Source organism: Polypterus senegalus, chromosome 7 (genome assembly GCF_016835505.1).
Source record: "Polypterus senegalus isolate Bchr_013 chromosome 7, ASM1683550v1, whole genome shotgun sequence".
NCBI lineage: Eukaryota > Metazoa > Chordata > Cladistia > Polypteriformes > Polypteridae > Polypterus > Polypterus senegalus.
In genome coordinates, this window is record NC_053160.1 from 33,107,811 (window position 1) to 33,134,386 (window position 26,576).

The following is a 26,576-nucleotide window of genomic DNA, read 5'->3' on the forward strand; positions in this document are numbered from 1 at the left end:
AAGGAATTGTCTGTAGACCTCCGAGACAGGATTGTTTCGAGGCACAAATCTGGGGAAGGTTCCAGAAAAATTTCTGCTGCTTTGAAGGTCCCAATGAGCACAGTGGCCTGCATCATCTGTAAGTGGATGAAGTTTAAAACCACCAGGACTCTTCCTAGAGCTGCCCGGCCATCTAAACTGAGCAATCGGGGGAGAAGGGCCTTAGTCAGGGAGGTGACCAAGAACCCGATGGTCACTCTGTCAGAGCTCCAGAGGTCCTCTGTGGAGAAAGGAGAACCTTCCAGAAGGACAACCATCTCTGCAGCAATCCACCAATCAGGCCTGTATGGTAGAGTGGCCAGACGGAAGCCACTCCTTAGGAAAATGCACATGGCAGCCTGCCTGAAGTTTGCCAAAAGGCACCTGAAGGACTCTCAGACCATGAGAAACAAAATTCTCTGGTCTGATGAGACAAAGATTGAACTCTTTGGTGTGAATGCCAGGCATCACGTTTAGAGGAAACCAGGCACCGCTCATCACCTGGCCAATACCATCCCTAAAGTGAAGCATTGTGGTGGCAGCATCATGCTGTGGGGATGTTTTTAGCAGCAGGAACTGGGAGACTAGTCAGGATAAAGGGAAAGATGACTGCAGCAATGTACAGAGACATCCTGGATGAAAACCTGCTCCAGAGCGCTCTTGACCTCAGACTGGTGCGACGGTTCATCTTTCAGCAGGACAACGACCCTAAGCACACGGCCAAGATATCAAAGGAGTGGCTTCAGGACAACTCTGTGAATGTCCTTGAGCGGCCCAGACTTGAATTCGATTGAACATCTCTGGAGAGATCTTAAAATGGCTGTGCACCGACGCTTCCCATCCAACCTGATTGAGCTTGAGAGGTGCTGCAAAGAGGAATGGGCGAAACTGGCCAAGGATAGGTGTGCCAAGCTTGTGGCATCATATCCAAAAAGACTTGAGGCTGTAATTGCTGCAAAGGTGCATCGACAAACTATTGAGCAAAGGCTGTGAATACTTATGTGCATGTGATTTCTCAATTATTTTATTTTTAATAAATTTGCAACAACCTCAAGTAAACTTTTTTCACGTTGTCATTATGGGGTGTTGTGTGTAGAATTCTGAGGAAAAAAATGATTTTAATCCATTTTGGAATAAGGCTGTAACATAACAAAATGTGGAAAAAGTGATGCGCTGCATTTATGGCAACGTTCTTGGGTAGAACTGAGAGTGGATGAGAAGCAAACCCACACATGGATTGTCTCAGGATGCTTCGCTGTAGGAACGACACGTGACTCATGATAACGTTCACCTTTTCCTACTTCGGCCAGTCGATTTTCTGATTGATGTCCTAAACAGCTGAAAAAAAAAATAACTCCATCAGTTTTCTGCTGTTCGATTCTTGTACTTCCTGCAGAACTTCAGTCAGTCCTTCGATGTTTTTCTTGGCTTCTTTCCTGCCGTTCTTGACACGAAGTCCTCGTCTCCCTGTGCATTCAGACACACTCACACCCGCACACTGCCAAAATCGAGCAGGTCATTTTTCTTTTTCGTTTTAAGGTCTACTTTCCTAAAGCTGCTTACAGAAAGGAAAGGTGGGGGAAAGACTTGGATTGAGTTTTTTGTATTTTATTTTGACGTTCACATGACTGGTTTTAGAAATGGCTTGTTTGACACAGGACTGTGATATCTGGCACTGATTGTAATAAATAGCTTTTATATTTTTCTGAATCTCCTGTGTCAGTCTGTACCACCATCCTTGTTTCATGAACTAGAAAACGCCCAAGATGAATAATGGTGGGGTCCTTGGCGCACGTGGCCTTACAATTCCACCAACTTTCTTGTAATCCTGCACTAGTGAACTGGTGCTTATCTTAAAGAATGTCCTCCAGGCATTACAGTGCTGTAAGGCCATAAATGTGCAAATTTAAAACAATTAAACTATTAACAGAAAGATACACAAACAGCAGTTAATGGCAAACATCCTTCACAGTGAAAGTCTTACATGCATGTCCAACTAACATTCAACCACCGTCCAGTGTCAGGATGAATAAGAAAAATTAAAAAGTAATAAAATAAGTGGACCACCGCCATTTAAAGTTTTATACTCACTGTCTATAAAAAGTCCACACACCACACTTAAAATGGCAGAATGATATATCATCTCAGAACATTTTTTGTTAGTGAAGCCATTTCTTAGTCGATTCAGATGGGTCATTGCTGTGCTGAAAGGTGGAAGTCCGCTTCATTTTCAGCTTCCTAGCAGACGACCGACCCTCCACCTACGCTAAAGCCCCGCAGCTTGATGCTTCACTGTAGGTGTAATGTTCCTTTGGCAATGTGCTGTTATTTAAATTTTTTCCACCAATGATACCTTTTGGAATTATGGTCAGAAAGTTCAGCCTTTGTCTCATCAGACTATAATGTGTTTTCTGTATGGTTTTGTGAGATCTTTTGGCAAAATCTGGCCAGGTTGGATGTTGTTTAATCATGAGAAAAGGCTTTGATCTCGCTGCCCTACTCCATAGCTCTGGCATATGAAGAACTTGGGAGACGGCTGTCACAAGCAGGGAGCAACTAGAAGCCCTGCAGCTCCTGTAATGCTGCCATAGATTTCTTTGCAGTCTCCATGACCAGTTTTCTCCTTCTCTTCTAAACAATTTTGGAGGAGCATCCTGTTCTTGGTGGCATCACTGCTCCTCTTGTTGACTACCCTCACTGTGCTCCATGGTATATCTAATGCTATGGATATTCTTCTGAACATTTGATTCATATAGATTTATACAATCGATACCTTTCAATGATGAAATCCTGTTCATGTTTTGAAAGCTCTTGCAGTACCGTACAACTTAGATGTCAGGATGACCCAACAGAAAGAGCAGAACTTTATTTGGAGGCAATCAGAGTCACTTTAATTGATGGCAGGTGTACACCAGTGCTATTTAACATGAGACTGAATGCGATGGCTATGGTGGGCTGGCGCCCTGCCTGGAGTTTGTTTCCTGCCTTGCACCCTGTGTTGGCTGGGATTGGCTCCAGCAGACCCTCTTGACCCTGTAGTTAGGATATAGTGTGTTAGATACTGGATGGATGATGGATGAATGGATGCAATTGGCCAATTCTTGACAGAGCAACATCCTCACTATAACAGCTTGTGCACACTTATGCAACCATGTTTGTGTAAGTTTGATCATTTTTCTCCCTAACCGTTCGATTTCTTTTCACTTTCTTTGTATAGATTGTAATTACACAATGAAGATGGAAAATGTTCTAACATGATCCACCTTGGTTTCATTTTTATACATCACAGAAATCTGTAATTTTAACAGTGGTGTTTATACAGTTGCATTTGTACACTTTCATGTCAAAGCCCCACAGTGAATTCATGGCAGAGGAGAACATCAGGTTATGAATACATGGCAGGAGAACGAGTAATATCTAGGCTGAGAAGTGGGCATAACTTTATGGTACAAGTGCAAGGGTACCACCCAAATTCTGTGTGAACTACAGGACCCTGTCAAAGACCTGTGCAAATACAGACACCTTACAGAAAATGAACACATTTATTCAAATGAATCACAGCATCAAAAACTGAAACCTAGCGTGGGTCAAAAATAGAAAACCATTTATATAATAATAAACATCTGCTATGTGTGGCTCAGACTATAACAACATATATATATATATATATATATATATATAAAAAAAAAAAGGTGGCTAACCACCTTGCCCTTTTCACTCATGAATGGCACCATCCATCTGCAATCTACAGAAGGCCATTTTGTAAAGTCCAACGCCAAGTCACTTCTGGGGCAAATTCATTTGCGTCAATGGCGCCAACATAAGTGAAGAGTGCCTCTGGAGTTCACTGGGCACAACAATCCCCTCTACATTTGTGGCCACTTCTGCTGAAGGAGTGCATAGCCAGATACCTCTGCCAAGATTCTCTTGTTATCTAACTATTGGGGATGGCTATAAAAATAAAATATTCTTCTGAATGAAGCTGTATGTCTGGAAATGGTTTTCATACAGAGCTGTTAGCCTCCTACTAGACAAAGCATCAAAATCCCAGTGGATACACAGCGAGTTATTAATGTATGAATTGTAGTTGTACTATGTAAAGCAAGGTTAAAATTGAAGATGGTGTTTATTATTTGAACATATTTAGAAGCACTTTTGAAATCTGAATGACTCATTATCAATTTACCATTAAGAGCTGTACAGCATAATCGTGTTCCCAAAAATCCATAATTTAACTATTTTGATAATAAAATAGTTCCAAGTCAAAAAAATAAATGGGTTATTCTGAAAGTAAACTAATGTCTTGAGAAGAGACTGATACCTTCATTCTTTCTTTCATAAAAATGTCTTTTAAAAAAACACAATTAAAAAAAGAAAAAAAATCAAACAAAAATCATCCGCAATGTAGTTGCCCGCTGGAGGAGATGTATTTGAGGTGCAATCAGTATTTTGCCAAACTGAAACTTGCATAGCTGCAGTTTCTGGAGATGCTGAGCAATTGTTGTCAATGAATATTCAAATAGAATTTTCTAAAATCCTGTTTTGGAAGACAGGAATTCAAAACGTTGTCCTGACTTATTCAAATTCAGGCGCTGTTTTAAGACATTGCTTCTTGGTCAGGCATGACTTCAGTGTGCTGTTGTCCCTCTGTAGGACCATTAGACCTACTTTGTGGTGCCAGAGCTTCCTTTTTTGCTGTCATTGTTGCAAACAGAGTATCCATCATCCCTAGAACTTCTACCAGTTCCTGCTGGTAGTCCAACTCCTTCTCAATTAACTCTTGGAGTCGTACAAACTGCTTGTCAATCACTGCAGATTGTCCAAGTATGGAACCATAGATGTCTAAAACAAAAAAAAAACAAAACATGTAGGAGTACATCTGAAAACCTTGGCTTGGACATGAAATGTTTCAGAGGCAAAACTAATCTAAAAGAGAAGGTTTGGTATCACTTAGGGAAGGCTAAAAATTTAAATCATCATGTTTCTAAATCCCTTTTGACATTTCTAACACGGAAATAGCCTTAGCAATTTTTTTCTTCACTCATACTATATTCCCTACAACTGTAAGTAACCATTTTCTAACAGATTTACAAGTGATTTATAAATAAATTATACAGACAGAGATATTCAGAAAACCCATAATCAAATGTTTTGACATATTAGAAAACTCACAAACTACACAAAACGCATTTTGTAAGGTACAAAGCAGTGGAATATACAATTACGCACATTTCAAGAAAGGAATGTGTTACTTTAAGTGTCTGGTCTTTAGCTTCACTGAATACTTTTTGAATTGATATTCCTGTTGATTACTTAATGGCTTCAAAAATTAAGACTGATATTCAATTGAAAATGTACAACTTGCTTTTATACCGAATAATGAACTCTCAAAATAAGGAGCAAGAATCCTGGCCATTTAAAGAGTACAAAGGACAGTTTGGCTTGGTGGGCACAAGACTATACAGAACCAACACCTGACTCTGGCATGAATCAAGCTTAGAGCACGGAGGCGAGTTAACACACCATTTCCATGGGAAAAGAGATGCCAGGGTGAGTGTGAAAAGGAGAAAGAAGATCAGAACCAACGTCTGATCCAGCTCTGGATCACGATTAGAGCAAGGAGGCGAGTTTAAGCAATTTCTCCACTGACGGAAGGAAGCTAGGCCAAGGTTTGCTAGAGACAGTAGAAGACGAGTGCTTTTTGCAGTAGTTTGATGTAGCAAGTGGATAAGTTATCACACACTAGATAGGCACTTAAACCTGTGTAGGTAGGCCCAGAAAAGTTATACTGTTTGTCGTTTTGTCAGAATTATACTTAGACAGCACCCACTTCTGATCATATTACAAGTGATTTATTTCAGAAAGCTTCAACAAAGACACAAGTTTGGAGAATACTAGAGGAAAAAATGACAACAGCTGAGAGCATAGAATTTCAATAGTAAACGAATTATATAAATGAACGTCAGTGAGGACATTTCTTATCTATCTATCTATATATCTCTATATACAGGGTGGGCCATTTATATGGATACACCTTAATAAAATGGGAATGGTTGGTGATATTAACTTCCTGTTTGTGGCACATTAGTATATGTGAGGGGGGAAACTTTTCAAGATGGGTGGTGACCTTGGTGGCCATTTGGAAGTCGGCCATTTTGGATCCAACTTTTGTTTTTTTCAATAGGAAGAGGGTCATTTGACACATCAAACTTATTGGGAATTTCACAAGAAAAACAATGGTGTGCTTGGTTTTAACGTAACTTTATTCTTTCATGAGTTATTTACAAGTTTCTCTTTGTTTACAGCCATTGACATGTCGCAGAGGTTAACACATGAGGAGCGGATAGAAATTGTGTTGATGTCTGGTGAACGCAGTAACCGGGTCATTGCAGCAGATTTCAATGCAAGACACCCTACGAGACCACCCATCTCCCATGCTACAGTTAGCAAACTGCTTGCTAAGTTTCGTGAAACTGGTTCAGTGTTGGATTTGCCAAAATGTGGACACATGAAAACTGTCACTAATGAAGAAACATCAGTGGCTGTCCTAGCTTCATTCAGCAAGAGCCCACAGCGTAGCACTCGCTGCATGTCACTGGAGAGTGGCATTAGTCGAACATCCCTTCGGCGGATATTAGCTACTCACAAATGGCACCCTTACAAACTCCAGCTACTGCAGCATCTCAACGAGGATGACCCAGATCGGCGCACTGAATTTGCAGAATGGGCAAAACAAAAATTGGAACAGGACCCTCAGTTTACGCAGAAGATTTTGTTCAGTGATGAGGCAAACTTTTATGTGAATGGTGAAGTTAACAAACAAAACCACCGCTATTGGTCTGACACTAACCCACATTGGATAGATCCCTCCAAGACTGTTGGAACAAAAAATTGATTGTGTGGTGTGGTATATGGGGTACAAAGATAGTGGGGCCATTCTTCATCAATGGAAACCTCAAGGCCACTGGATATGCGAAATTGCTACATGAGGTGTTTCCCTCTTTATGCACTGAAGCTGGCATGTTCCCTGAGTTTTTCCAGCAAGATGGTGCACCACCACATTATGGGTGTCAGGTCCGAGCATTCCTAGATGAACAGTTTCCTGGAAAGTGGATTGGTCGTCGTGGGCCAGTTGAATGGCCCCAAGGTCTCCCAATCTGACCCCCTTAGACTTTTATCTTTGGGGTCATCTGAAGGCAATTGTCTATGCTGTGAAGATACGAGATGTGCAGCACCTGAAACTACGGATACTGGAAGCCTGTGCTAGCATTTCTCCCGTGTGTTGCTATCAGTGTGTGAAGAGTGGGAGAAGAGGGTTACATTGACAATCCAACACAATGGGCAGCACATTTTATAAGTGGTCAGAAACTTGTAAATAACTCATGAAAGAATAAAGTTACGTTAAAACCAAGCACACCATTGTTTTTCTTGTGAAATTCCCAATAAGTTTGATGTGTCACATGACCCTCTTCCTATTGAAAAAACAAAAGTTGGATCCAAAATGGCCGACTTCCAAATGGCCACCATGGTCACCACCCATCTTGAAAAGTTCCCTCCTCACATATACTAATGTGCCCCAAACAGGAAGTTAATATCACTAACCATTCCCATTTTATTAAGGTGTATCCATATAAATGGCCCACCCTGGTATATCTATATATCTATATATATATATATATATATATATATATATATATCTCTATATCTATCTCTATATATATATATATATATATATATATCTATCTCTATATATATATATATATATATATATATATATATATATATATATATATATATATATATATATATAATCTATCCTAAGCCTAAAAGTGCAAGGACTCTATGTGAAGTTATGATGTCAAGTTTTTTGTCACGCTTTAAATTGGGCTTATTTTAAAACCTACATATATATGTTTGGTATCATTCTTTTCAGAATTTATGGAACTTTAATGTGATGTTGTTAGATTTTCAAATTTGTATTCCATTTTTAAATTATAAACTAAAAAATATCATGAACTCACGAGACTTAACCAAAAGTGCCAAGAGATGTAACCACTTCCAGGGCCAGTAATAACGGAGAAAGAGTAGGACAGCTGCTGTACAGGATTTTAAATGTTCGAAGCGCTGCACAAGATGCAGATCAGCAATCCAGCAGCTGATCGAGCAAAGAGGAGGTTAAAAAAAAAAAAAAACGATTTGTTTCCCATTGTATCACCGTTTAAGAGGGGGTTTTGGAGGAACGACTGTGTCTCCTTGGGGTGTGTCCAGCACCCGTTTTCAAAACGCAAGCGGCAGACTAGCCACAAATGGGGGTTGGGCACTGAAGGTGCCGGGGGTCTTGCCCCCCCTAGTATTCTAATCTGATAAAGTTTGAGGCACAAGTATTTCAATAATCAGGAGCTAATGTCAATGAAAGAAAAGGAGAATATTTTGTGGTACACAACACTTTTCTTTTTTATATGTAAACCGAGCGCCTTCATGTTTAGACAAAAAACACATCCCACTAGTAATTCTGAAACCTTAGAGAAGCATAAAATAATAAAAACCATAACCTTAGAATAAAATAGTTCTGGTCAGACTTATTTTGAATAATATTACTGCTCCCATACAAATGTCTACACACTTGACAACTTAAATCAGGATACACTGAAACTTTAACTTCTTTTTTTCTAGCTTAACTTGCAGAATAGAAACTGGTTAAGTGAAATGAAGGGTTGTAGAGGTAGGAAGTGAACTGGCAACCTTGTTGCTTAAAATTCAATGATTTAGCCATTATGTCTGTCTAATAATGCTGTACATTACATGTTAGAAGTGCTAAGTAAGCATATTACACCAGTGATAATTTTCTGATTTAATATAACAATAAGCAAAAGAAAAGCTTTGAGTATTTCAATCTTCTTTTGGCTGTTTATTATTCTGCCATCTTGGATATTTTAAATTTACACATGCTGGCAGCAGCAGACATACATTAGGTCTTCGTTTTACTTAACTGCAGTTACTGGTATCATAATGAACGGTCTTCTATAAATGTAATATTTTAACATAAATACATTAAATACTTTATCCTTGGGATGCAACTACAAAATGGGAATATCCTTAATAGACTTACCCAAGACCATATCCGCAACAGTTATTAAAATTCGAGCAAATCTTGGATCAACTATATGCCTGAAAACAAAATACATGCAAAAAGAAGTTGAGATAATTATTAGTCATATTAGCTAAAAATTAACAGCCATCATGAAATCTTATATTAATATAACAGATACCTGATTAAGAAATTTAGCAGTATTGAAAAGTTCTTCTCATCTCTTCCTGCTAATGCATTCATTAAAGTACCTCTCCGATTCAGTTCCTGAAGAACTGCAACTGTTACTTCTGGGGTTTTTATCCTAATGTGAGGCTGTAGAAAAATCAGACAAGTTATTTAAAAATATTTACACTAATCTGCATTATAAAAAAAATCTGAAGAAATAAAATCTGCTGCATACAAGAGTTAACAGAAAAAAAGTATGTTAACTTAAATAAATGAATATTAAACCATAATATTACCTATTTTAAGGTTTGCAGTTGTGAAACAAAAGTCTTATAATGAAATCCCACTATGATGTACATGCCATTTTCGATAATCAACAATTCTGGTACCAAAATAAAATGGTATGAAATAGCTTGATAAATTTGACCTTTTAAAATTGAGCTCTGCTCATTAAAGTGCCTTTATAATGTATAGGTAGTAACCTGAGATTGTTCTCTCTTTCAATTGTTACAGATAGATGCTAAATAAGAACAGACAAATAATACAGAACTATAATCTGTTAGATTTCTTTCAGCCACACATACATCATCATAATGAAACTTTATTTTAGGTTTACAAACATCTAAGTTTGGAAATTAATATTTTATATATCTGTACACACACACACGTGAACACAGTGCTCATATTAGCTTTCCTTATATCACGCCATTATCCATAGACACGGACAATCCTTAGGCCCTCCTTTTTCTCCACAAATTTCCAACAGAGCTATTTCATAGTTATTGTAAAAAAAAAAAAAAAAAAAAACACTATGAAAACTGAAAGAAAAAGTGCACCATTTTCATTTTTAATATATAGTACTGTTTAAATTTGCAATTGATTCTTAAAAACTAAACTTACAACTTACCTCAAGGACTGTATCAAGCGCTTTTGTCACTTCAAAGCTTTTAAGTTGTCGGTCATACTTCTTTAAGTGCATTTTAACAGGTTTGCTCACTAGCAGGTCATCCTAGAATGAAAGTATAAACTACTTTTTACAAGGAAAATTTAGTGAACACTACAGATAGGGTCTTGCTTAAAATATCATCTCAAAGTAAACCAAAAAATGAAAACAAATTGTAAAATTTCAATATGCCAGTCAGCCAGCTTGTAACCAAGTCAAATACGCTAATTTCATAAAAAGAAAACAGATGATATGTTCTTGACTACTGTCATAAACAGAAAGGCAAACAAAACATGAAATTCCTTCCTTGAACGGTCGAGAATAAAAATCACTCACTTCTGTCACAGCTTCAAAAGTTTTTAAAATCATTCAAAATAATCATTCCAAAATGAAAAATGCCTAAAATTTATATTGATTTTTGGTAAGTTATGTGAATCCTTTTGCACTTACCAAGTGTCAATATACGTAAAAATAAAAATATTAGATTTATTATTGTAATAATAATACTTTTGAATTTTTTTCTTCATTCGTTTAAAATTTTCTAATGTCAGGATATTTTAATCATTCAGATTTTAAAGTGCTGAAAAATGTGTACTCCAAGTGTGGTCGTTAGACCCTCTTAAACTACTCTGTGGTGTTCTCTGCAAGTTGCCCCTGGGACTGCAGCTCTACTTACTTTACCTCCATTTATTTTACTCAGTGTTTACAACTCTAAGCTTTAAGAAGAAAATGCTTGGCTCAGAAAAGGTCAAGTCTTTTAATGTCACAATTTCCAGGGTACAGTTGTCTTTAGGTAAGAATTGCCTAACTATTTTCCTGCGGAAAAACTCTTGCAGAACTGAACTTTGTTGTGTTGATCTAATACAAGTCTGAGTGTACAGCATGAAAAGAAATTCAAATAAAGGAGTGCTCTGCAAATTGCATCACTGCTTGTGTAGAACAAGTGGAAGCCTTTTCTGCTTAGGTCTGAATCTGCTTAGAATATGAAAATTATTTCCCAAGCTGGCATCCACCCAGGCCTTTTAAACCAATTAAGCTACAAAGCAAAGAATTTTGAAGTTGGATGAAATATATGTATCCCAGTTAAGTGAAGGAAGATAAACAAGTAAACAAAATAAAATAAAAAAAAAACTTTTTTAGTATAGAAATATCACAAAGAAGCAAAACAGTATCAGCTTTTCTGAAAGTATTAATTCTTTATTTGATTTCAACCCCAGACTCCCGAAGTCTCAATTTAAGGATGAAATGACAAAGTTTAATTTAAAATAGATAATGGTATTTTCGATATTGAGATACTCAAAAGTGGGGGGGGAAAAAAGGATAATGATAAATTTAATAAATTTACCACATTAGCTACTGTATATCATAAATAAAAGTAACTGCCATGGTGTGTGTGAAAGACAATGTGATACAAATTGAGACCAGGTTTGTACAGTTTGAGCAAAATGAAATAAGTGAAGATATACATCTTCATGAATATTACTACAGTAGTTCTATAGATTTATATTCTTCTATAATGATAAATTATAGAATTACAGTTTATTTGGTAACACTTTACATTAAGTGTCCATAATTAAACTGTACTACAAGTACAGTGTAACTGAGTTATTACTCCGTACTTACTGTGTAATACAAAGTAACGCTATAGTTAATTACTCAGTTGTCATTGTTATTCCACAGTGTATATAATTACAATGTAACAATTTATCACTGATCCAAAAACAAGTGTACTTACATAGTTATGATGTATCTGTACTTTCAAAATATAATAAAAACATCAGGGTATGTAACTACAACTATGTAACAGATATTCCATGGTCTGGGCAATTTTAATGGAGAATTGCAGTGATAACTGCATAGGTTTTCGATGATATTTCAAGATCTGTTTTAAATGGTGAAAACACATTTGCAAAACGGTTAACGCTTTTGCCTCACAGATCCATTATCCTGAGATGGAATTCTGTCTGGAGATATGGGTGTAAAATTTGTACGTTCTACCCATGTCTCCCTATTTCTTCTTCATGGGTTTTACTGCCACATCCCAGGGACATGTAGGTTGGGTTATGTGGCCACGTGTGAGAGCACGACTGCTGATATGTTTGTCAGTAGGCCTTGCAATGGGATGGCTCCCCATCCTGGGCTGTTTCCTGCCTTGTGGTTGGTGATGCTTGGAATGGCTCTGCAGCCCTGTGTACCTTGATTGAATGATGCAAGTTTGGCAGTATAATGTTGGGGATGAGAATAGTAATAGCCCAAAAAATTCAACAGTAAATAGTTTAACACGAATGTGACAAATGTCTGTTTAAGCAAACCATGTCAAGGAGGTGCCCCTCTAGATTTTGGGAATAAGCGTTAACCATTTTGCAAAGATGTTTCACCATTTAAAAAAGATCTTGAAATATCATCGAAAACCTATGCAGTTATCACTGCAATTCTCCATTAAAATTGCCCAGACCATGGAACATCTGTTACATAGTTGTAGTTACATGCCCTAATGTTTTTATTACATTTTGAAAGTACAGATACAATGTAACTATGTAAGTACACTTGTTTTTGGATCAGTGATAAATTGTTACACTGTAATTATATAAACTGTGGAATAACAATGACAACTGAGTAATTAACTATAATGTTACTTTGTATTACACAGTAAGTATGGAGTAATAACTCATAGTTACACTGTACTTATACAGGTAATTACAGTGTAATTATGGATACTTAATGTAAAGTTACCATTTATTTTGTTAGATTTTTAATGAAAATAAAGCTTTCATATTACTAAGCCAATTACCAAATATCTTCATAATGACTTCTTTTCAATGAGAATTTCTTTACTTTATATCATTAAATTTTTGAAAATGTAATATGAATGTGTTATAGTGCTGACCTCCCTTATAATGAAGCTGAAGTCTTCATTAGTATGACCAATATAAATTATTCTGCACAAAATCTTGGGCGTTTCAAGAAAAAAACTGTTGACTTGGTGTCAGATGAAGGGAGTATTGACAATTTAAACATAACGTCTGAATGTGCCGCAACATATCATTTAACTGAAAAAGTGATGCGTTTAGGTAAACATGCAGAAATCCTTAGGAAATGTAACCATTTGTATCATAAATGTTGTTAGTCGCCATGGATCAAGGTGTCAGCCAGATAAGTAAATGTACAGTATATGCTATTAAAAATTAACTTGGTTACTTCTGTTTAGCTATATTTTTCCTCTTATTTATCAGAAATGTTCAGTTTTCAAATATACCTGGCCAATGCTGGGTGTTTCTCCTAGTACATGTTTAGCAAAAACCAATACCATAATTGAAGAAATTTTCTAAAATTCCAAAAAGGCTATGTGATACATTACAAGAATGTCTCCATGCTTTGAGCAGCTGTAAGTACACAGCCTTGAAAACAAAACAAAAAAAAAATCAATTTCTGGGCCAACTATGGGAATTTTATGTCTTTAGGGATGAAGTGAACTACATTTCTTTTGCAAGAGAAAAATGTGACAGAGAGAACTCTGGTATCTGATAACTCGTAAAATATAAAATCAAAAATCAAGAACAAGAGATGTAATGCAAAGCATCTGATGTTTCCCAATTGCTTTTGCCAACTGCTAATGTTTTATTGGAAAATCTTCCTTTATTATCCTGCAGTAAACAGAACACTCGCTTTGGTCAAATTGCTTAATATTCTAGTAGGATCAAGTAAATCTGCTAACTAGCATAGCTGGTGTAAATAACTTGTTTATGGTGTTCAAAACACATAACCACTTCAGCAAATACCTGAATTTAAGGTCCTTTTTCAAACTAGTAAAACTCCCCCATGAAATTACCAACAATATAAACTCTCCCTGAAAGTTATCTATGAACATTAAAGAATTCTTGCTGATTTAATGTCAACGTATCTAGTGGATAGGTTATGTTCTTGTGTTATGTGCTAACATTGTTTTATTTAAATTTACTCATAAAACAGAGAACACTAACCTGTTTCGGCCTGTAGTTCTTGCCTCTCACATAATAACGATAGGCTGGTTTACGTCTTTTTCTATTTTCCATTAGAAGTTTTTCTTCTGTTTGTTTTCTGTGACGAATATTGAGTATGCCATTTGTCATCCCCACTGCAATTACTTCATCTTCTGGCTGAAACAAAAAGTTATGATTAAGTTGTATCATAAGTTGTAAAAATCCAATGGAAAAAAAGACAACAAAATGGTGTTTTTGCAATGCAAGCTGTTACATTTTACATGAATTCATATATTTTTTTGAATATCAGGACACATCACATTAATTTGAGACCATGGAAGAAGGGAAGTTACAAGCAGGTAAACAAAAAATGTAATATAAATTAAGATTTGTAGTTAACTTGTTAGATTTTTTTTCATATCTACCTGAAAGGCTTCAGTAATTGATTTGAAATGTCTGATATGGCAGGAAGAATCACCACAGACATACATCTGTCTGAATAAACAATATCTGGATGTTTCTTCTATTGGTCTCACACATTACATTCTTAATTATTCAAAAATATAGGCAAATAACAATGGCACATTTTAGGTCAAGCTTAATTAAAATGGGCAGCACAGTGCAGTGCTTACTACTGCTGCTTCTGTCCGGGGTTTGAATCCCAAGCACTGTCACTTTGTCTGTGTGGAGTTTGCAAGTTCTCCCAATATTTAGGGAAGTGGAAAGAAAACTAAATATTGGGAAGAGGCTTCCACACAAAGGACATGCAGGTTAAATTCATTAGCAAATGTAAACTGGCTCAATTTCAGTGTCATGCAACTTGTACCCAAAGCTGCTAGAATAAGTTCTGGGTTCCAAGACCTTGAATTTGATTGAGGGGACTTAAGAATGTTAACACTATTCTTAATTATTTCTGTTCAGCCCAAAGGAATGTTAACATCTACCCTATTTAGAAAACCAAAAATTTCCTAGAAGCAACAAATGTTGCACTGAGAGTGAAACAAGATATCTTCCATTTTACGTTGCAATTTCAGTTTAATAAGAAAATGAAACACAGAATAATAAATTAAAACTTTGACTTGAACTTATTAATATTAATCTCATTCCTGTGTTGTGTTGTTAAAATTACGAAAAAATTCGAAGTGTTTATCCAAAAGCAAAATGTGTATTTTTGTCATAATAGTCTACTCCTAAACTGAAAAAAAATGTTACCCAACTATAAATTAATAGTGAATGCATCATAAAACACTGTAAACAGAAATAGATACATTACTGACATTTGCACATGTATTCATTCAGGTGGCCCCCTCAATAAATTACCCTAACATGCAAATTGACATCAAATAATGAATTTGGCACAGTCTTCTTCAGAAAAGCAGGAGCTATTTCTGCTTGGGGACATTTTTAATTTGCTCCATGATCTCACTGACAACTGCCTATCTGGTGAAGCACCTATATACTGAAGTTCTTATATTGAAGAGTAACGGGACACCATGATAGATCTTTTGGACTCCATATGATTAACATACATGTGAAGTCTATTCTGGACTAATAATGGAGTTCTTTTCTTTTTTCTGTTAATCCTTTCTGGCTTTGATTTGCACACCAACAAAAAAAAAAAGTCCTCTATATTTTAACAAAAACTTTATAACCCATCTTTTTGTCTCTTCTTGCATATCTATGAATATGGATTTTTTTTTTGTAATTTAAATAAAATATTTTTAAAAATGCCTGTGCTGAAGATGCATTCTCAGCTGGTTTAACTTCCCCAAGGTATTTAAGTTTGTTGACACAAAGCCTCCTCAAATGACCAGAAAGCATGTAAAGCTCAGCGCCTGTTAAGTTGAGCATTCTCTGGCCCATAAGCAATCCAAAAAATAATCACATTTTCAAACAGCAATACTACTGTATACTTTCATAAGCATAACTCTGCCATCTGCTGGTGACTAAAACTATGTACATGTTTTACAAAACAGATGTATGCTGAAAAAATATTTGTAATACAGGATTTAAAAAATACCTAATATTTCTGCAAGATTTTAAATGTGGTGTACTGGTGCATAGTGTACAACAAAGATGGCTGGTTCAATGAATACCTGCCACTCACTGTGAACCAGAGCAAGTCATTTAACCCTATTGGTTATGCTAATTTTTTTAAAACCTCTAAAACTATTATGACTTTGCTATAATATATGATGCACTTAAACTGTAGGAGCAAAATCACTACTTATCACATTAATTAATTGGCAATTCTAAATTGGTCAGGTTTGAATGTGAATAAATCTGTGCTGCAGTGGATTGGTGCCAAGTCCAACATCCTGCTTTGACCCAGTGCTACTAGGTAGGTAGGTAGGTAGGTAGATAGGTAGATAGATACTTTATTAATCCCAAGGGGAAATTCACATAATCCAGCAGCAGTATACTGATACAAAGAAACAATATTAAATTAAATAGTAATAAAAATGAAAAGAATTAAAATAAAATTAATGTTCGCATTTACTCCCCCGGGTGGAAAGCATAATCTCAGGATTCTGAAATTGATGAACAGTCTAAAATGATAGAGAGATGGACAATTTTAATTTACAATCTAGTCTTCTGATAGTGGATACAAATGCATACACATGTAACCTACATCTAATCAGTGTGTTTACACAGGCAGCACTATAATATACCTGGCAAACTCAAATGAGCAATAGCCTTACACAGGAGACTTCAAGGTTACTGCCACAGCATGACCTAATGTAAACATAGACAAGAACACATAAGCAAAATAGTATTTTTGCTTCCTCTTAATGTTTTGCTTGGTCTGTAGATATGAACTACACACAACCAAAATAAACATACCACTTCCCTGTAAACCCAGTTATCTGTATTTTTACCTTTTCCTCCACCACAGCTTGCCGTAGGCACAAGTCAGTTATGAAACCTGGTGCAATGCACAGAGAATATGTAACAAGGAAATAAAATAGAGTCCCTATACCTTGACCACACATGGATAGCATTCTAAGAACCAGAATAACATTATTAACCTTAACATATTCAGAAATGAATTGAAATTAAAGTGCGCGCTATAGAAAAATACCTAACTAGTGTAAAATATGTTTAGGGGACCAGAAAGGGTCAGACAAAACTGGATGTCAAATGATTTTTTTTGTCTCATAATTTGACACCCTGGGTTACATACCCTTGAGATCTTGCTCACTTTTCTATAAGGTTTGAACATGGGCTGAATATGTTAAAGCTTCCCAGATGTGTGTTTATTTTTTTTGAATGTTCAATGTGCAAGCATATTATGTTTTACTTTTGACATATTGAATATTTCTTTGATACTTTTCACACTTCTGCCATCCAAGAGAAGATACTGCAGCATCAAAGCCAAATCTGCAAGGCTGCAGGAGAGTTTTTATCCCCAAGCTGTTAGACTCCTTAACACCAGGCTGCCCCCTGGGACCTTCCACACGGCCTCAACCACCACTAAAAACAGAACTTTTATACATGAAAACCACTATCCAGCTAAGAACTGAAAATCTCATACTGACCTCTAAGGATTTATGAAACATTCTGACCTGTCATTGTCATTATCTTTGCACAATGTCTTGTCTTGTTTGTGTTTTAATTATAAATTTTAAAATTTTTATTCTATTTTTAATTTACTATTTGCACATCATGTTGTTACACTGTGGACCCTGAGCTTCGCAATTTCGTCTATCTGTATACTTGTATATGGTTAAGATGACAATAAAGTTCACTTTGACACTTTGATTTAAATTAAATGTTATCTGGCAACTCTAAATTGGCTCGGCTCAAGTGCGAGTATGGGTGTGTGCCAGGAGCAGGCCCTGTGTTGTGTTGACTCTTGTGCAGGGCTATTTCCAGACTTAAAGACATACGCCACTTTTAGGCATCAGATAAAGGGCTGGCAGCCAGTTCATAAACTGTCTCATGCAACTCTCATTTGTTCCATATTAGGACCGTCATAATAAAATCCAACTTTTGAAAATATTAAAATAATTATTCTTTACTTTGAATGTTAAGAAACAAATTGCTTAGTTTAGGTTAATGTTAATTAGCGATATGTGAAAACAGCACTTTAGTAAGTATGTGTTTAGTGTGTTTAAGTGACAGTCTTATTCCAAACACTCTTGGACAGCAGAGTTCTTACTCCACTTATCACTTACTAAATAACAGGAATCCAAACTCTTGGATATAACCTTGTTCAATAACACATTTAGAAGCATCATATGGTCTTGATTTACAATTTGTTTGGGAGAACACTTCTGGGTTAGACTTGCAGCATACATGAATTCATGAGTTCACTCAGTTTGTAGATTCTCTTTATTTCAAAATAATAATGAAAACTATTTTTCGCAAAAACCTTCAAGGCTAACCAAGGTAATATAAGTTCACACTGCCATGTTAATGATGTACGATACTATCACCTGTGCCTTAACAGAAAAAAGTGATGGTTGCAATTTTGTGCTTTGAGGAAACTTCTTCAAATATTTGGAGTCTATCAATGATTCTGCTATACCTTGATGGGGCATGCCAATGAACAATGACATTTACCACAGTCTCAGCCCTAATAAACGTTAGAAGTTTTCCTTCTAAAGCCAAGTTTGATGTCTTTTACCTAGACAAAATTTACAAAGTGTTTGATTTTTTACATACTAACATGGAACTAAATCTGATTAAACAATCATTTGCACCCATTAAAATTCACTCAATTATTTATCTTGCTTGGAATGAATAAAAACAAAAGATGGTCAATTTTTCTAAAAGTGTCATTTGTAAACTGAGCAAAGTGATGGTAAGGTTGCTCACATAAGATAAGTCTGTAATGTGATTAAATGATTTTAAAATTTCCATGTAAAAACTATGCACTTACACAAAACCACCACCTATTTTACAAAATATTAGTGCTATATCATCAAGCTACCTTATATGTTATGTCCTGAAAGGAACTACATTTTCTTTTTGTTTTATTTTTGTATACGGCATTCATTCTGTTCACCATAATATACTACTGAGACAGAAGACAAGAGCAGAACACAAAAGCTGAAGTCTCTAGCCTTTTGTTCATTCAGGCATATTGATTTTATTAAAAACAATCAAGGTTTTCCCTAGATTCTGAACTCCTATTTGAACGTACCTGCTGTTACAGCCATGAAAAATACTTCTAAAACCAAAATTATGTGTGATCTGTGCACTTTAGTAACTGATGCGATTTTCCCCTAACAAACATAATCACTCCAGTTCTAGTTGCTCTCAAAAGTTCAGCTGCAAAAGTGCGATTGGCCTGCCTGCATTTACACTATCACACTTATCACTGAGGGGTTATTACTACTGGCTAAATACATTTAGTAAAGTTAACTGTAACTTGAAATTTACAATAAAAAGTATATTTAGAATAAAAAGTAACTGTAGGTGGTTTGCCATATCTTTAAGTTTGATGAAATGGTCCACAGTGGGAAACAATTTCAAAGTCACTATCCTATGTATATTTTCAATCAAAGGATTGTTAAGATTTTTTTAGTGTACTTTTTGGCACTCATTAAGAAATATTCAATATTTTCATCAAGAAAAGTTTATTATATTTGCTATGAAGGCTTGGGGAGAACTCTTTAAAATATGTCATATCATGTAGTAATGTGAAGCACCATTTCACCAAAGGAAACAAGGAGTTTAACATTTGTTAAATTATAATCATAAAATACATTAGTATACTCATAAAAATTTTGATACTTCATGGCATATTATGAAAACTTGTAAGGATAATTCAGTTAGCATAAGATGCATGAAACTTCATATTTACTGTTGCTTTCAAACTCTATGTCAATGAACAGGAAATTCTTCTTTACTGTCATTCTGACTCATGCAATTCATTAGTAAATGTATTAAAACAGCATTTTAATTTCTACAATTCTTATAATTTAAAGCATACTTACTGCTAAAGCAAGACTCAAGACAGATGTGGCATAATCAAAACTATGCACTACTTTGTATGATGTTGTGCTATATACTTTTATATGCCTGTCAAAAAAAAAAAATAAAACAATTTACAAAACAAATTGAAGGCTATTCACTGTAACTGTATCAAATTGTGAAACCTAAGTTTGCTTCTTGAAGATCGGAAAAAAAAAAAAATCTTTGCACAATAATCCTGTGATTGCATTTTACTGGACCAATTAAATCAATTTTAGGATCTTGAAAGGCACATTCATTCATATTAGGTCATCTTATTAACTTAATTTATAAATTGTAAAATGACAACTATAATATTTACATCCTAATTAGCATGTTAAGACCAACTGAGGTAATACGGTATAGACTGAATCTCATCCTCATTTTATATCTGTAATGCATACCTGTCAAGTGATCCTGAGAGCAACCTGTGACCAGAGCTGCTGAGACAAAGACATGTCACTGTCTTGTGATGATTTTTCAGTGATACGAGCTGCTGACCGCCTTTCAACAAATCCCAGACTTTCACATATCTTCCACCTTTATTTAAAAAAAACAATACAAAGAAAATGTTTTCAGTATGACCTTACAAACTCTAAAATTGAACAGTAATTATTAAATATGTAGAAACAGGTACTTCATCTACAGTGTTCACCTACAAATTAACAGAAACATGTAATCTGATTCACTGCACAACAATTTTTTTGAAAAGGCTGAAAAGTTTTTGCTGGTTGTGACAGGTACCTACGGGGTATGCACAAATGTAGTTTTGGTTTTACTACATCATGTCGGAACTCTGAGAAACAGACATTTATATGTTTACTGACAATAACGTATTTAGTCACGTTTATGTTTCACATAAGCTATTAAATTCAACAGAATTAAGTGTTTTGCTCCCGATTTTCTTTTGTATACAATGTCTGGTGCATCACGTTGCAGTGTCCAACGGTCCTCACAAACTGTTGTTGATAAGTCACTTACAGGAGTGAAAATGTTTGGATACGGTACATGATGGATAAGAAACAGCCAACAGTGTTCAAGAAGCAAAAACTTTGCTGTGCAGTGATGGGTGCCCAAACTTTTGTAATTGACAAATATTTAGAGTGTACATGTACATACTGTACATACACATATATACTGTATATTTAAGTACATATATATTGTCACACACATGCGTCTAGTAAGGGAGCAGAGTGGACCAAGTGAAGTAAATTACCTGGCAAGATCAAGGGGTGGCAGGGTGCTCTAAACCTACTTCTCCGCAGACCAAATATGGGAAAACCTACCTAACTTAACATCAATTCCGGCGCCCAGAATGACGTCACTTCCTGTTCTCGGCATATAAAGACACCATATCCCAAAACCTCATCAGTTCAGTCCTGGAACTCAACCTATCAACAACTATGTTGTTGATATATATATATATATAGATAGAGATATATATATATACATAGATAGATATAGATAGATATAGATAGATATATATATATATATATATATCTCTATCTATCTCTATATATCTCTATATCTATATCGATATCGATATATAGATATATATATATGTACTGTACATACATATATACATACATATATATTATATACACACACACTACATAGTGCACAGTATCTTCTACATTATAAACACATACACCTGACAGACCAAGTGTATATGAAGTTGAACCCATAGGCAGTATTCAGATATGCATGTGACAGGCAGAGAAAATGACTCTGAAAACAATGATTTGTTTGTGTAAAATGGCAAGCACAAAATGAAATGGTGTTTAGCATAGTAAAAATCCTCCACAGCTTGTGATGATAATCGTGGCTATATGTTGTGGGAAAGAAGGTGGCATAAACTCCAGTAAATTTCCAAAGTGTGACATAAAAGACAGTATAATAGGTCACAGGTTCTCTTTGATTTAATGTCAGACAGTGGGTCAGGTTCATTAGGGTAAGACCAGATTCATAACGCATGCATTTCTTTGGTAAGAATGTGAACATGACAGAGTAACTGAACCATGAAATAACAGTAATAAACACTGCAGCAATACAAAGCTCAATCGTATCACCATCAATATAAACAAAATTTATTTTGTCTAGTCATATTGACAACAAAGTTGCTCACAAATTATTACTCCTTTACAAATGATATGACAAAATGTGAATGTTACCTGCAGACACCAAGAGTCCACCTGATGGGAAAAGGAGCACACTCTCTACAGGCTGGCCATGATCCATATTTAATACACTTTTATCTGTGCGAGCATCAAAAACCCTTACTGTGTGATCATATGAACCTAAAGTGAAAACAAAATATTATACACAGTGAAAAAAACCAAAAACAAAATAAAAACCTATCACATATATTGTATGGTACTCACTTTGACAAAGATTTCCAATTAACTAAATGAATGCTAAACATTACATTGCATACTAGAATGACAATTATTACTATAGATAACTATATCTATTCCATAAATAATGTATTAAAAGTTCATTGTCTATGAAAGAAATAATTTTTAAAACAGAGGATATAGGTGACCTAAATATAGTGTTATACTGCCATCACAATTTTATTTCATGCGAGGTTACAGTAAGTAGTACACATGAAAAGTCATATACCCCCCTGTACATTTATGGATGGATGTAGTCAGAGGAAGAACAGTAACCAAGGAATCCTACATTTACATTTTGTACTCTTACCCTAGATGTGGGTAGCAACTGAAGGAATGAAGTTATGGGTACAAAAGTGGTGGATATTTTACCAGAGAACCAAGGATTCAGGGCTTATTCTCCATAACATAACATGGAGCTGAATAAACTTTGGTGTAGAGCTGTTGTTCTTACACATTGAGAAAAGACAGACAAGATGTAGTAAGAACATGCACTGAATCAACTTCATGGAAACTGTAGTGCACAGATAGGAGAACCAGCAGTGATGGCCAGATTCTCTCTCGCTTTGTCTAGGATTATCTGGGAATTCCCCAGAAGGACCTGGAAGCTTTAGAGAGTGTTAAGAAAGTCTGATGTGTTGTTAAAACAAATCCACAACAGAACAACCGCACTGAATGTCTTACATCAAAGGTGTGAAGCCTGTATTTTATTATTTTGTATATTAATTACATGTCACACTAAAAACTAATAAACAAGTAAAAGAATGATCACGTTTAACATTTAAAAGTGTGAAACCAAAGTATGGTGATATTTTAGACTGTAGTGAAGTATGCTGTTGGTCTGTCTGGTGTAAAAATAAATGTGTGTGTTAATGTCTTTAGAATATTCCCACATTCTTCCTCCTACTTTTATTCTACACCAGGTTCATAAAACTGGTTTCTTTCCCACATATAGACTGATTAATAAGATATGTGTCATAAAAAACAAAAACTGCCAATTTTGCATGAGTCAGCAAGTTTATGGTACAGAAGTATCTGGAACAGGCAACTGTGAGAACAAACATTTTTTTTTTTTTTTTAAAACAACTCACCCGTCACAAACATATCAGGATTTAGCTTGCTAGCAGCACCACACCTGACATAATCTGTATGCTCATCATAGGAAATTAATTCAGATGCTGTTGACATATCCCAGTACTTTGCAGAGTAGTCATCCCCACCAGAAAATATGTGATATTTGCCTGATGTAAAATTTGCTACATGAACAGCTCTGAAGAAAAGAAATAAATCAAGGTGTTATGCACAAAAAACAAAAAGTTCTCTAAAATAATAATTATTATTATTTTATATGGCACTGTGGATATAGAATAGGAATTATGGAAACAAACTTTATTAAACACATCAGTAAATATAGAAATTCTAGGAATGAATACCAAAACTATGCTGAAATGTAGGGGGAGAAAAAAAATGTCAATAAATATTCAAAAAGGTTTTCGCATTTTTTTATAAAATATGGATTAAAATGAGGCAGCAGGGCTGGGGCTTTCAAAGGACACCATGACATTTACTTACTAGTCATTTTAAATCAAGGTGACTTGTACAATCAGACTACAACATTTTATTTTAAAACTGAGCTGACAGCCAATTCAAGTCAAAGAAACACATTGCTGGGAAAGGCAGTGGGATATTGTGGGAAAGAGATAAAGAACAAAGCTTCCAGGAAATTTTAAGCAGCGTTGAAGGGGATTGAATAAAAACATGAACAGTTCAACTATACAATACATATATTACTTGAAAAGGTAAACCACAAGTGTGTTAGACAAATCAATGCAAGGATGGACATTCATATAGAAAGATGCATCATCTGTTCTGAGTCCATAACAGGCACATGAATTGCTGCACAGAGGTTAGCTTCACTTGTCTCTCTGCATTGTTAAGAATTCTTGAGATGACAAGAGCATAAGCACATGGTGCATGCCAGTGTCCAATGTTTAGTTTATAATTTAACATAGTTTCTCCTCAATAAAAGTATTTTAATTGAGGTGTAACGAGAATATGGATTTTGTGAAGTTTATAACAAGGCTACAAACAAGATAAAAATCAAAGCAGTTTGTTGAAAGAAAAAAAACCTTAAAAATGTAACAAATTCTCAACATACTTTGTATGTCCTGAAAATTTCCTGAGTGCTTCCCTTCCAGCAAGATCAAACACTCGCACCAAGCCATCCTCACTCCCTGCTACAAGTAGTTTGCCATCGTCCCTGTAGGAGCCAGAGTAGGCAGTTTCTTTGAATCTGGAGAAGGTTTTAATCGGTTCCTGGGAATACTGCCCATAGATGTGGATCTACATAATGTAACAGAGAAGGAAACTACATCACTTAGCAGATAATCAGCATTTTTCCTCAAAAAGTATAGTATGCAGAATCGGAAAGCAAGCTAAATTTATTCAGAAATCATTTTTAAGCTCAGATGTTACAGAAATAAAGGCTCAGGTAAAACACAAGTGTGTTAGAAAAATCAATGCAAGGATGGACATTCAACATTCATATAGAAAGATGCATCATCTGTTCTGAGTCCATAACAGGCACAGGCTCTGTTCTACAGGAGTAAACTTCATCTGAATGTATGCTACAAAGTCAAAAAGGAAAGTTAAGAGAAAGAAGAAATATAAAAGGCCCACTTCTTAAAAATTGTACATTTGTAGAAAAAAAGGGTTGTCAAAAGAATATTAACACATCAGATGACTGCAACAGAAGGAACATGGCCAAATTCACTCACCCTTGATGAAGCAGTTACTGCATAGTTATAGGGAGGAACAGGAGAGAAGTCTATTTTTGTAACAGCAGCAAACTCCTTAATCTGAATGGGTGTCTGTAATATAAGAAAAAAAAAATTACTGTATCCTTCTAGTTGATGGAGATCAAAAATGTAGCAGAGAAAGGTTTTTATACAATTCTGGTTAAACAGAGCTTATAAGATACTTTTCTTGAGGTTGTGTTGATTGATTGTGTGTAAGGCATTTTGAAGTTTTAACAAGTATCCAGAATTAAATTAGAAAAACTTTTGCAAAAATAAATAATTCACTTTAAATAGCTACCATTCTGTCAAGATAGCTTTTCCTTTATTAAAATGTTTGATTGCTCAAGGAGATAGCATAAATCAATATGAAACAATATTAAAACATTTTTCCCCACTAATTCAAGGGGAAACCAAGCAAAGATTAGATTAGATTAGATAGATACTTTATTAATCCCAAGGGGGAATTCACATACTCCAGCAGCAGCATACTGATAAAAAAACAATATTAAAGAGTGGTAAAAATGAAGGTAAAACAGACAATAACTATAATATTAACGTTTCTCCCACAGGGTCGAATTGAAGAGTCACATAGCGTGGTGGAGGAATGATCTCCTCAGTCTGTCAGTGGAGCAGGATAGTGACAGCAGTCTGTCGCTGAAGCTGCTCCTCTGTCTGGAGATGATAGAACAGTTTACAGCAAGCACTGCAACCTGGGCCTTCATCTGAAAATGTGTGAAGTTCTCAAACTTTCCTTTAAAATTCAAATACACAAATCCTTGTTAAATATTCCCAATTTAGTGATACACTGAGCATGAAACATTCTGCCACCATTCACCCTAAACCAATATTTTAAATTCTGCATCTTTTAATTTTGTTAAGTTGAAATTTGTGTTCTCATTTCTGCATCGTTGATGTTTACTACTGTGTGACTAACTGCAAGGTCTACAGAAATAAATACAGGAGCAGTAAATATTGATGATTAGTCTTAAAAATATTAAACTTCTACCATAATGCAGTTGCTTATGTAGCACTTTGTTCCTCAAAGTTGAAAAATAACAATGATTTACAATAGTTACACTGAAGGTAAAGCAAAATAGCTCACTTATACCTTATGATGTGTTTAGAACTAAGTGCTCTTACTAAAAATGTTTAACATCTAATAATTGATACCTTTTTTTATACCGATCTCTGATTTTCATTCTACTTGACTGGTCGAATCAGATTTTTTTCCCCTTTATATTTAAAAAA

At 35.3% G+C, this 26,576-nt stretch overlaps 1 protein-coding gene across 1 annotated transcript in view; it reads right to left on the reverse strand.

Annotated features, from left to right (window-relative positions):
- Positions 1–4,121: 4,121 nt before the first annotated feature.
- utp15 (UTP15 small subunit processome component) overlaps positions 4,122–26,576 on the reverse strand; it is a 33,415-nt gene continuing 10,960 nt past the window's right edge. Inside the window, exons 3-13 of the mRNA XM_039758450.1 lie at positions 25,308–25,400; positions 24,689–24,873; positions 23,622–23,800; positions 22,309–22,434; positions 20,542–20,677; positions 20,122–20,206; positions 14,198–14,353; positions 10,182–10,283; positions 9,288–9,421; positions 9,128–9,186; positions 4,122–4,860 (exon numbers count right to left, since the gene is read on the reverse strand). Coding sequence (XP_039614384.1) covers positions 4,616–4,860; positions 9,128–9,186; positions 9,288–9,421; positions 10,182–10,283; positions 14,198–14,353; positions 20,122–20,206; positions 20,542–20,677; positions 22,309–22,434; positions 23,622–23,800; positions 24,689–24,873; positions 25,308–25,400 — 1,500 coding nt within the window. The 3' untranslated portion in view covers positions 4,122–4,615. The remainder of the gene's footprint in view (positions 4,861–9,127; positions 9,187–9,287; positions 9,422–10,181; positions 10,284–14,197; positions 14,354–20,121; positions 20,207–20,541; positions 20,678–22,308; positions 22,435–23,621; positions 23,801–24,688; positions 24,874–25,307; positions 25,401–26,576) is intronic.